The 12,871-nt window shown below is 42.4% G+C and overlaps 1 protein-coding gene across 1 annotated transcript in view; it reads right to left on the bottom strand.

Annotated features, from left to right (window-relative positions):
* Nucleotides 1–428: 428 nt before the first annotated feature.
* Nucleotides 429–12,871, bottom strand: part of HIPK1 (homeodomain interacting protein kinase 1) — a 68,599-nt gene continuing 56,156 nt past the window's right edge. Inside the window, exons 13-18 of the mRNA XM_080916505.1 lie at nucleotides 11,331–11,473; nucleotides 10,804–10,986; nucleotides 9,913–10,116; nucleotides 7,737–7,975; nucleotides 5,911–6,041; nucleotides 429–5,025 (exon numbers count right to left, since the gene is read on the bottom strand). Of these exons, the coding sequence (XP_080772631.1) occupies nucleotides 4,537–5,025; nucleotides 5,911–6,041; nucleotides 7,737–7,975; nucleotides 9,913–10,116; nucleotides 10,804–10,986; nucleotides 11,331–11,473 (1,389 nt within the window). The 3' untranslated portion in view covers nucleotides 429–4,536. The remainder of the gene's footprint in view (nucleotides 5,026–5,910; nucleotides 6,042–7,736; nucleotides 7,976–9,912; nucleotides 10,117–10,803; nucleotides 10,987–11,330; nucleotides 11,474–12,871) is intronic.

Here is a 12,871-nt window from a genome sequence, read left to right on the forward strand (position 1 = left end):
CTGGGTGCTGGGAATGGAACCCAGGCCCTCCATAAGAGCAGCAAACATGATACCACAGATCCATGTCGAGGCTCAGACTTGACAGCTCTAACAGGGCTGAAGGAGAGAAACAAGACATCTTTCTGTAAGCTTCACTTCCGTTGTGCTGATCTTATTAATGTTTGGTGTCACATGCTAGGAAATGAAGTTAATCAGTTTGTCTCCAGAGTCAGGAGTCCAGCACCCGTGGAGACACTTTACTCTTGGAAAACACTTCCTACAAAACGGTATTCATTTCCACTATGGAGATGCATACAAAGCTGTTCTAATATAAGTGTTCTACTCATGTTCACACAGAATGTCTAGTCACTTCAAAGAGGCTTTTTATTGGTCCCCTTTATGCCCTAACACAGAATTAAAAACAGCCACAGTCAGAAAATTTACCCATTTTATTGATGCATTGCAATTGCTCTACTTTTTACCATGTTATGTAGAAAATACTGAAAATACAAGCTACTTTGTAAAACCAAAGACAACAACGAATCCAAAGATAAACTATGTTTTACACAATGGACCCTTTTCCCATAGTTAGTATTAAATTTTAAATAGCTATTTCTTTTGTTAAAATGATTATTTTACATACTCCCTAAGTACACCTGCATTACAAACATAGATCAGTAATTCTCAGAACTACCTGTTTCTAGAAGCTTGTTGTAAAAGGAAGCACACAACCAGAAAAAGAAGAAAAAAAGTTTAAACCACACACAGTAACTAGCATATCAAATACATTTAATAAAGTAGGAATTCCATTGCAATATCAAGAATTTAAAGCAGAAATACTAACATTACATATAATGTACATATAATGTACTGCTACATATAGTGAGATTACTTTTCAAGCTGGATTGAAAGCACACATTATATAAAGTTTAGCAACAAACAACCATGGAAACATGGAGACATGCTGCACCATCCATCAGTTAAAACAAAGTCAAAATACAAAGCAGGCTTGGCCATTCCTGTTACCAAGAGGCAATTTCATCTCCTATCCTAAAACAAACCATCTCAACTAGTAGATTTCTGCATAAGAATGCAGAATAAACACATTTCTGTGCTGGCCTGGCTAAGCCCCTCTAGTGGAGGATGATGGATGAGCAACCACAAAAGCAGGCTCTGAATGGCCAGAATTGTTGGAAATGGGGTTCTTATTCCTGGGGTTGGCTTTTCAGCGGGACATGACAAGGGAAACCATCTCCTCCTAGTTGCAACTGGGAACTCTGGAGTGACCAAGTGTCCTGGTGTGCCTACACAACTCTTTCCATTTCCTCACCTGGGAAGGAAGAAAATGGAAATGCAAGTTCCAAGAGAGGGTTTACAGCCGTAAGCTGTTCCAAGATTGGGCAATGCTCACCCAGGCCAGCCGCTCACTATGTCCATAGGGCTTCCCTCCATGCCATCCAGGCAAGCCGTCAACATTAAGCCCCAGGACGGAATGAATGTAAAATCCATGCACACGGTCAGCAGACACGGTGGATTATCTAGGAAAATCTGAAATGTCAATTTGCAGAGTGACAACCTCAAAGTCTGTAAAGTTGCACTGCGAGGCAGATGTTTCAGGTAACGATGCAAGCAAGCTCCTAGGCAGCCTCTTTTCCCATGAATTTAAAACTCCCATCTTCAGTGACTGCTTATTGGATGAGATTAGGGGGCAGGGTCAGGGTTGGTTGGTTTCCCCCTGCATCTCATTCCTACAAAAACAATAAATCTTGTCCCTTATAGAAAAAAGGTAAAAAAAAAAAAAAAAAAAAAAAAAAAAAAAAATCTGACTAGAAACTAGAACTGTATTTAAATACAAAAACCAGAATGCTTGGGGGAAAGGAGACACAAAGATCACACACAGATTGACTTAAACTGTTTAACACTAGTGACAAACTACACAGATGCGTGGTTACCTCAACCAACAGACTGCTGAATGCACAGCTTAATACAATGATTAAAGAAGAGACAGCACACCTGGCAGGCTGTACTAACTACCTGCCCCGAGATGAAGAAACTCCAAGTTTGTTGACAACTCCGTGGTATTTCACCCGGTTCAGAGCTTCCTTGACCAGGCTCCATGAAATCTCCCAGCTCCGTCCTGCACCTCCCTGACACCATCTCTACACACAACCAGTCCTAGAATTATCGCCCAGATATAATTTCCAATTCAGGTGGACCACATCTGTAGCTTAGGGTTAACCTTCTCCCCACAAATCCTTCATGGGCAAGAGTGTCCCCATCCCTAGTACCTTCAACTTGACCCAAATCCATGGAGGAGTTGAATACTAGGACAATTTCACAGCTTAAAGGGCCCCAAGAACATACATGTTATTACAAAGAAACCTCAGGAATCTTGGTGATTCAAGAGGCTTTGCTCTCTTTTTCATATTCCTCACTAATTAAGAAACCTTTCTGTGAGCTTCTTGTCACCAGTAATTCTACAAAACCCTTCTTGTGGTGTGGGGGCATATTAAGCAATACAACAGGCTCTTTGGTATAAACACATCTGTTACATGCTTTAAAAAAAAAAAAAGACAAGCAAAGTTTACCAGTAATGACAACTACGCACAGAAGGACCATCACATGGAAAAGAGAAAAAGGAATCCCATCCTAAGCGATTGCACATACTTTCAAATATGCATATTTAGCACTGGCTTCACTGCTCTCACCTGCTTCCTGAACTCTCACAGAAGCCAGGTAGCAAGGCACAGTGAGAGAGCCACACTGGGGAATGCTTCTGTGAGAACGAGCTGAAGATCCAAATGGATAAGGACAGAGGTGGCAGTAAAGAAGCGGCTTTGATTTTTCACTGTCGCTAGGGAGACTGAGAACAATGCATTTACACAACACAGCTACTAAACCTGTTCTGTTAAATCCCAGTGGACAGCTTGGGACCCCTGGGGCTTGCTGGTCATCCTAAGGCAAGCTCACTGTAAACTCTATTAACCACTACATTATCATATAAGGCACTACAATAAGGGAAGAGAGGAGAGGAGGAAGGAAAAGACACACACTGAACAACTCCTCACCAGACACACCTGTGCAAAACAATCCCAAGGGTCTCCTCTCTTTGCAGGCAACGCCCCTGCTCACTCAGCACTACAGTAATATGCTCTAATAGAATTGCAATTAGTTCACATACATTCCAACAAGTATCAGTTCATTTTGGTTTAAATACAATGGAGACATATTCCATCTCCGGGATAACACTGGAGGATCAGATACACACTAAATACACAATTCAAGTGTAATCACTACACATTTGATTACAAATAACATTTTGGGTTAGAGGAAAAATTGTTATATTTCTTCTAATCAATATGTACATATTTAATTATGCAAAATATTAAAACACCACCATTACAAAACTTCTAAAATATTTTTAAATTCAGTAATAAACTTTTAAAATATTTTCTGCAGTTCCTACATGCACTTATTATATAAGTCTTAGTAAGAGAGCATTCAATTTGCTGTTGGCATACAAAGGAAGCTACTTTAAAGTAGAAAAGCTATACACAACTTATCTGGTTTTAGTTTCTTTAGCTTTCCCCTCACATAAGACACATGAAACAGAAGGGAGAGATGAAAAAACACAGAAGTGTGTTGTTCAAAGTTCATAGAAATCTTAGGCAATGTTCATCAGTGCCAGTATCTCGTCCTAGACAGAGATTTTCCACCATACACTTACCACCTCACTGGCATTTCTAGTAGGATTTAAGTTAAACCAGAGAGAGGAGGAGGACTTTAAAACAGAAAGAAAGAATTCATGGTGCTCCATTGGAAATGAGCCCCAGTGGGCACAATCCTCTCAGCGGTCACCAACCAGCGCTGGGCTGCTCGACGCTGCTCTGTAGCGAGCGCAGCAGCTGCCGCGCAGGTTTCAGGGCTCAGCTAGCTTCACTAGAACTCCTAACAGCTGCCCAACAGGGACAACACGACATGGACATTAAATCACTGTGGGTTTGGATGTGCCATGAGCAAAGATCAACACTTGAGGAGACAGGTCTGACAGCAAAATACAGCCTTGAGTGAGCTGCTTTTAAAATAAAAGGCAAGGGAGTCCTGTTTCTTAAACAAGAAGTAATGACTTTCTCATCTGTTACAAGATTTGAAATCCTTTATCAGCATTTTCACTTGTAAAGAAGAACTTTACTTCTTTTTAAAAAACATAGAAACCAAGTCAAAGAGACCAAAATGTATGTATGACAGAGGGTAACTTCAGAACCATTGTTCTTCCTTAGTAACTGCAGAAGATGGGCTTCTGAGCTCTTCCAACATCCAAAAATGCTGTCACAAGAATAAAGAATTAAAAAAAAATAGGGCAGACTTGGGAGACTACACCAATGCAGTCAACACTGAGAGCTGTTCCCCAGAGAAAAGCCTTCTCTTCAGTGGGCCCCTGCAGAACGAGCTGCTGGCTAGGAACTTCCAAGAGGAGATAATGGAGGCGCTCATCAGAGCCCATGAAGAACTCAGGGCTAGTAGCAGGCAGCCATGAAGCCTCCCTGTGCTCATCAACTACAAATAAGAATACTGACTGATCTTGGTAGGACTCAGCGGGTATCCAGTGTAAATTGTTGAGCCTCGGGAAGACCCAATGTAGGACTGAGTAGCAAACTGGTGTTGGTACTGAGCAGGGGCCACACTGGCAGAAGTGAGGAGGCTAGGCCCAACACTGACAGGAACCTGATGCACCAGAGTGCTAGGGTGGGTGGTATAAGCTGCAGCATGCCTTGAGGAACCCTGGGGGGAGAAAAGATGAGCAATGGAACTGGTGGAACCCAATGCAGCAGCAGAAGTGGGGGCAGCGTACGTATACAGGTGAGGCTGGCTTGGCAGGTGAGCAGGGGCTGGGGCCAAGTGTGGGTGCCCCGTCGAGTGCAGTGGGCTGCCATGCTGGAAGGCGTAGGGGGCTTGGGAGAGCGGGGCCACAAATGCCTGCTGTCTGCGGGGAGCAGGGTTGCTGCTTCTTTCCTGCGAGGTTGAAGCTGACGATGACTGCTGGTTCTGGAAGGAGGAAGAAGGGAATGAGGAATCTTGAGGTCACTCTGGTTCATGGTACCAAAGGCCTTGAGGTTCTGACATGTACTGTTTCTGGACTGCCTTATCACGGCATCTCCCAGTCAGGCAATAGAAGCTAACTGAGCCAACCATGCCTCTGCCTCTTGGAAGAACATATCCCAACTCAGCTCAAGAAAGCAACAGTCTGCTCCTGAGTATAAAAGTTAGAGAGGAAGTGGAGAATCTTCCATACCTATGGGTTAGCAACTTAACTCATCCTGTCCTGAAATCAGTGATTTTTCATAAGTGACTTTTCTTACTGTTTTCTTTTGCTCTCCTCTAAGCTCTCCACAACTCTCAAAAGGATGGGACCTCAAGGACGTGCATCAGCTCAACTTCCACTTGCACCTGTAGGCCTTCTCCACTCTCCTGTACACAGCTAAACCCTCATTCTGATGCTTCTGACAGATGTATCAGATGAGAAAATGGAGAACAGAAATGTACCCCTCACTATCCCATCAGAGGACCACATGGCAGGGCACGGCATGTCCCAAACTCTAGTAAGGATTAGAACCAGCTGATTTAAGTAAGTGGCTTTCTCTGTCTTGACTCAGGTAAAAAGGGTAAAGCTCTAGTTACTTATGACCTGAGGATAAAGGGAGAGAATCTGGCTCAAAGCATGTATGATGGTGCACTACATCCCCAACACACTCACTGATCAAATGAAGAGATGTAGCGCATTCAGGTACGACGCCGGCCACGGAACACTAGGTGTTTGACACAAAGGGAGCTTCATTTGGCTTTATTCAGCAGTCCAGCCAGAAGCAGGGTTCTCCAAAGAGTAACAACAGGGAAGAACTCAAACAGAAGGTAGCAGCCCCTAGCGCTTACCTGGCTAAGGTTGAGTGGTTGCACTGCGCTGGCTCCCCCTCGTTGGGCTCGGTACCCTGTGGGAGTGATACAGCATCCAGATGACTGCCCACTCACTGAGGCCACTGGCTTGGTCTTACTGCTAAGGAGACCTAAAAGGAGTCAAGGTTTAGAAACACTGATCTAACCTTAGAGTATCCCATTAGTCCACATCTGTCTGTCATTTGCAAGAGTTAGGTCTTGGTATTCCTGTGTCCTCAACTACATTTGTACCAGAACAAAAGCTGCCTTATGCATCTTTTTTTTCATGTTGCCACAAACCCCACAGAGACCCTTAAGTAGTGACCTAAGTAAAACTACCTAATGTCTCACTACATATAAACACTGGATACAGAGGACACACTCTATTCCCCCAATGAGCCTGTAGTTTTATGCCAGATGAGATTAAATTAAGTGACAATAAGAAGCTGAGATATTGGTGAGTCTCAGAATATTTAGAGGTCCAAGGTGTCTAAAATGAAGGCAAACTTCTATCCTTTGAGGTAATTTAAGAAATTAAAGGAGAGTAGAATATAAAAGCTGCTTCCTTCTATGTTCCCAATAGGGAAACAAATGTGGAGTATATTATTAAGGATAAATATTATTAAGGTATAAGTCTTAATAATTATATGCAGAAACCTGGCATCAAGATGTTCTACCTTGTCTTCAAGGCAGCAGACTATCTCAATGGAGAAGTACACTGACTTAACACAAGGGTTCTTAAATTAGAGCCCTTTTGTGGCCTATAAGCAGTAAGTAGCTCGACCTACAATAAAACACTTTTTAAGTGTAAGACACAGATGGCTATTCTAACACCAAAAACTGTCCCTTGCTCCCTTTGCAATAAAGTTGCCAGTGGAAAGCAGCTGCCTAACAAGACTGCCTTTCCTGGGCCTCTCTGCATCTAGAGGTTAAGAAAGGTTTATCTCCTCCAAACTTCTGATGGGATGCCAAGAATTCCAAGATTCTGCTGGTCCTTAACTCCATGCAAGCCTAGCAACCAGAGATGCTTGCAGTGGGAGGTGAAACAAGCAAAAGTAAACTTCTGCTATGAAACTGGGGCTTGTTACTGTGCCAGTCCTGCTACACACATACACACACACACACACACACACACACACACACACACACACACACACACACACACACACACACTAAGGACCCTGAGTTCAGTATCCAATAGCAAAGTGGATGAAAGCAATTAGGTAAAAATCAAACTAAAAAGCATTACTGCTATGGCCGAAAGTCTAAAGGGCATGTTAAAGTCATTCTTAAAAGATTCATTTGTTTATCCAAGTGTGTGTGTCTATGTTTGAGGATGGCCACAGAGCCCAGGTGGCGGTCCCCAGAGCTGCAGCTGTACAGGCAGTGGCAGCCGCCTGAGGTGGGCTCTGGAAGAACAGCACGCATGGTAACCACTGACTCATCACCTTCAGCTCAGCCATCTTCAATGCTATCGAGTCTCTCTACTCTAGATCAGTACGTCCAAATAAGAAACAGCAAGCTAAGCTGCTTACTAGATCCTTCCTGCTACTGAAGGATGTCTCATCAAGTTTTCCTCACCAGAGGCGAATATGCTGATACCAAACACAACTTCATTCCCATATTAATCCAAGCAAATAAATGTAGGAAAATAAATTGATCAAACAAAATTTCCTATTACAGGGAACTGATTTCTAAATTAAGTATACTATTTAAAAATATCTGTGCTTAGTTTTAACCACTGGCATAGTATATATATAAATGTGTATATAAATATATACACATCCAAGGAAAAACTCAATTCTAACTATGACAGTCCTCCTTACCTGAGGCCTGTGTTGCTACAGTGCAGTCGCCAAGCTGTGTTTTCAAAGGAGGCACGATGATTGTACGGGTGCCAATGCCATCTGCTGCTCTGCCAGGCCCCTCCAGAAGCTGCCCACTATTGCCCCGCAGAGCACTCAGAGTGTCTGTGGGATATGGGCTGCTCAGGGAGGAGTCAGAGTCTGGAGAATCATTGACAGTAACATAACTGATGACATTAGACCTTGCCTTCAGGCTCGAGCTGAGGATAGAAATAGACAATGGTGACAGTGACCACAGCAGCTAAAGGCTCAGTGTTATTTGCCCCCGGCACTGCTTTCACACACTAACTAGCCAGGGAATCTTTCCAACCCGCACAATAGGCACTATCACCCCGTTTATAGCTATGCTCACTGTAGTTCTGACAGTGTCCTCAAGCACTGCTTTTCTCCTTTATCATTTTCTTAGACTCAGATGCTCCTGTCTTTCATCAAACTTCTCACTATAGCTTTTGTTTTTGTTTTTCATTTGTTTGAGACACAGCCTTGCTATGTAGCCCAGCATGGCATAAAACTCAAAATCCTCCTGCCTCTCTCTGCTTCCCAAACACTGAAACACCAGGTGTGCACTGTACCGCCACGCCCAGCTTCACAATTTTTACAAACGATTCCTTCATGACTTACTTTACCATCTTCAACTTCCCTTATTTTTTAATAGGATTGGCTTCCGTCAAAGAGAGCACAGGGCTATATCTCACATATAATTTTTGCTATTAGTCTGTCACGTTCTTTCTCCTAAAGGCTTATTTTTTTCTCTTCCCCAAATCAGCTCAATGAGCACCTTCAAAACCTGAGTTGCAAGTTCACTTAAAAGGCCTGAAATTCTTTGTTTCTCTAAGTCCATTCAAACTTCACTTAGTCAGCTGGAGACGGCTCAGTACGGGTGCTGGTGCTCTCAGAGGTCCAACTCAGTTCCCAGCACCCACGGCAGGCGGCTGGCTCTACCAAGGACCCCATGTCCTCCCCCAGCTCCACAGGCACATGAGCATAAACAGTGAATCTTTATCCTATTTACTTGTTTGTTCATAGACTTTTTTTTAAGACAGGGTCTCACTGTGTATATAGCCCCTTTGGCTGGCCTCAAACGCATTATAGATATGCCTGCCTCTGCCTCCTGAGTACTGGAATTAAAGGCATGTGCCACCACACCTGGAAACTAATAAGTCTTTAAAGCGCACTTAGTCATAATTTGGTAAAGCCTCTTAATTCCCTTTCCTATTTGGCATCTACCTTCATAGACAAAAGGTCACCCATGAGACCAAAAGCTCAACAAAGAACATCACACAGATGAATCAAGGCAAGCTTCATAGTTCTTAATCTTACCAGTGCCCTCTCAGTAAACTGCCTAGTTAGTAAGGACAGTGGTTTGAATGACAAGGGTCCCCCATAAGCTGACCTGGTTCTCAGTTGGTATCAATGTTTGTACGGTTATGGAACCTCTTGGAGGTGGAGCTTTGCTAGAAAAAGCATACTACTGGGGCAGGTTTTGTGATTTTACAGCCTGGCCTCACTTCCTGTTCTTTCTCTGCTTCCTCAATCTGAATCAAGTATACTCAGCCAACTTCCTGTCAGTCCAGACTCACACTCCTGCTTCCATGTCTTCCCCACCATGAGACTGACCATATTTTTATGTTCTCTGATCCTCTAAGCCAAAATGAACCGTTTCACTTCTAAGTTGCTTTCTATCAACAGAAAAATAACTAATATACTTGGCAAAAATGCTAGATAAAAGGAAATAAGCTGATATATGTTTCAAATAATCTACCTAATTCATTACAGCGAACTGTTCTTTATACACTCCTGTTATGGCTGTTCTCAGGATACGTTCCTTGAAGGTAAGGATCATATCTGTAGTTTAACATGTATTTCAAGCCAGAGTAGTCATATCAAACCTGATTTAACTGATGAACATTAAAGAAAGCGTGAAAAGGCTCAGTTATGAGAACTTCTGTGTTTGACTGACTTATCCAATGCTATACATACAAACTAACCTTTTCTGTCTGTTCTTTGTTTTTTGTTGTTGTTGCTGCTGTTTTCAGTCAAAACTGCCCTTAAATACAGCTGTCAGCCAAAGACTAAAGGTGTGCTGACATTGACAGAGGCAGACCACGCCTAGCAGGCAGCCTTCTGCCTAGCTTACCTATTGGGCTTGTATTTGTTGTCCTCTTCTTCATCCGTGTCACTACGGATAGTGATGACACTCACAGGAGGGCTGGGAGTATCTGGAATGATGATTGGCTGATGCTGGTCTTGGACAGGGACTAGAGAGTTATACGATGTAGTGCGAAGAGGACTGCTCCCAACCAGAGAATAAACTTGGGAAGGCAGAACTTCTAGAGAGGATCTGTGGGAAAGTTCACAAGTTAAGACTAGCTGGCCATTGCCCCACCCTTACAACTGCACATCCTTTTCTCTGGTTTTCTAATTGCTTTTTGATTCTTCTTTACCTAATCACTAATAACTATAGAAGTTCTAAGAAAAAAACTAATGATTCTGGATACTGTTTCCAAGGATAAGAACATATTTTCAAACGTAAAAATTTATCTTTTTATTCACCTCTGTCCCCAGGTTAAGTTTTACGCTATAAAAAGTAAGAAAAATAAAAATGAAAACATGTCTAGTCAGATGGCTCAGTGCTTGCCACCCTAACCTGATAACCTGAGTTCAACCCCAGGGACTAATATGGTAGGAGAGAACTGACTTTTGGACACTGTCTTCTGACCTACACATCTGCCAAGGCATGTTTAACACACACACACACACACACACACACACACACACACACACACAAACAACCTCACATCACACAAATAGTAAATACAACAAAAAATAAACAAAACATTTTAAAGGGGCCTGGATCGAAGTGACAGCAGACATAAGGCTGACCATACCGAGGACACACCGCCCAGAGGAAAAGATCAGCTCACCCTCAATTTGGCAGGTACTTGCTCCTTCAAACCTAAACTATGACAATGGACGCTGGACAGCGTAACTCTCCAAGTTTTAAGCGCAGGGCCTAACGCAGACTTACTTGGATGAGACTGGAGCAGACTGCTTATTCTTCTTTGAAGGGAGGGAACTAGATTGTTGTTGTCTGACAACATGGGCAACACCAACATTCAGAGGCTGAGCAGTGGCCAACGTCACATGGTTAGTCAGCAAAGATGGCTGCTGCATGATAGTGCTGTACTGGCTGCCATGAGAGTGGGCATTCCTGTGCCAACATAAACAGAAGAGTGACTCCCCAAACCACTAGAATTCTGGACCGAATGGGTATTAGAGCAATCAAGCATGGCTGTGTTTCACTTTTTACAGTCGGTCGCTGGGATTATAAGGCTTTAAGCTCACTGTGTTCTTTCCTGACCATAGAACCTGCCTTTTCCTACATTTCAAAGATATTTCCTATTTTTATGACTCTTTTTCTAGACTGATGATTCCTTTTCTCAAAAGATTTCAAATTTCCTTCTTTCTAGTGTCTTTATATAAAGTATTCCTATTCTATGGGCTCCTCCTACCCGTACAAATTTCCCCGGGGGGTGGGGAGGGTTCTTGGCTTGCCTCCAGTCAGCTAGCTGCTGGCCGCTCCCCATCGCCTCTGGAATCACTGCAGTAGGCTGGACAGAGTTGTGTAAAGCTACCCCAGGCAGCTGCTGCCAAGCTGAGGGCAGGAGAATTTGTTGGGTTCCTCCAGGCCAGGCTTGCTGCAAGGAAACACATAAAAGATCCAGACTTGACTCATTCTTAGCTTTTTATTTTGTTTGTCAGATGAAAGAAAAAGTTGTATCTTAAATTAAAAAAAAAAATGTTTGTAGATTGTTAACTTGCAGAGATTGAGAGTGTAGAGGGCTTACTCGGGGAAGAGGCATGCTGATGTTCCTCTGGCCATCAGCATGACCTGACCAACAAGGCACTAAGAAACAAAGGTCCCTGCAGGTGTGAGTTTCTGTGCTGTCAAGAAAGGGAACCTGGAGGTTTAGGTAAACACTAGTGAAATAGTATTCTTTTCATAAAAGCCTATAAAAACAAGTCGCTTAGAAAAATTGAAATTCTAAAATTCGAATGCCAATCAGATAAGACAACAGATCAATTCAACTCATACAATACATAGCAGAATTGCTCTCTTTATTACAAGGGAAGAAAATATAGCAGACAAAGGTGACCAAATGCCAAATGCTTTGGTAAATAAGCTGATAGATACCAGCAAAAGAGAGCTAAAAACATTACTTTTTAGCTATATGATAGAATTTTTCCTAAGTAATTCTTAAAAGCTCCACACTGGGTTTTGTTTTGTTTTTTTAAGATTTATTTATTTATTATACATAAACATGCTATGGCTGTCTTCAGACACACCAGAAGAAGGCATCAGATCTCATTGCAGATGGTTGTGAGCCACTGTGTGGTTGCTGAGATTTGAACTCAGGACCTTGGGAAAAGCAATCAGTGCTCTTAACCACTGAGCCATCTCTACAGCCCCCACATTGTTGCCAAAAACATATGTTTAAGTATCATTTGTAGAAATTCATTTAGCACAAAACTAATCACTACAGGAAAAGAGCACTCCTAGTTTTTAAGAAACAATGATGGTGCTTGTGATAGACTAAGTAGCAAAATATGTTTTCTGTACTTCTTATAGAAACTGGCACTTTCTGAAAATATATGTAAGAGCAAGTTTCCTTTTTAAACATGAGTTCGGTAGTACAATTAACCTACTAGGGTACATATGGTTCTGTTTCATAAATTTCAAATTGCAAGCCCATCAAAACAGTTTCAAAAATATTTCTGCAAGTAACAGATCCACTTGTTACAAATACTGGTTCCAAACAAGAAGCCTTCTGAGCAGAGAAACTGCAAACACGTCTGCTACCACAGGCAGAATTTAAAACAAAACAGAACAGAACAGAAAATAAGAGAAGATGTTAAGTCACACCATGCGTCTTTCCATAAGCCAACACCTGCGCAAGACAAAGCATGTAGTTTAATACAGAGCAAGAAATAACATTCCAATGTGAGGCAGAAATCTGGCGTTCCAAGCGACGAACTGTTTTGACAGAGGAAGAACAAAAATATGCAAAGCTTAACAAATGGCTAGAGCAAACTTA

The sequence above is a fragment of the Micromys minutus genome, assembly GCF_963924665.1.
Source record: "Micromys minutus genome assembly, chromosome: 4".
In the NCBI taxonomy this organism is placed as follows: Eukaryota; Metazoa; Chordata; class Mammalia; order Rodentia; family Muridae; genus Micromys; species Micromys minutus.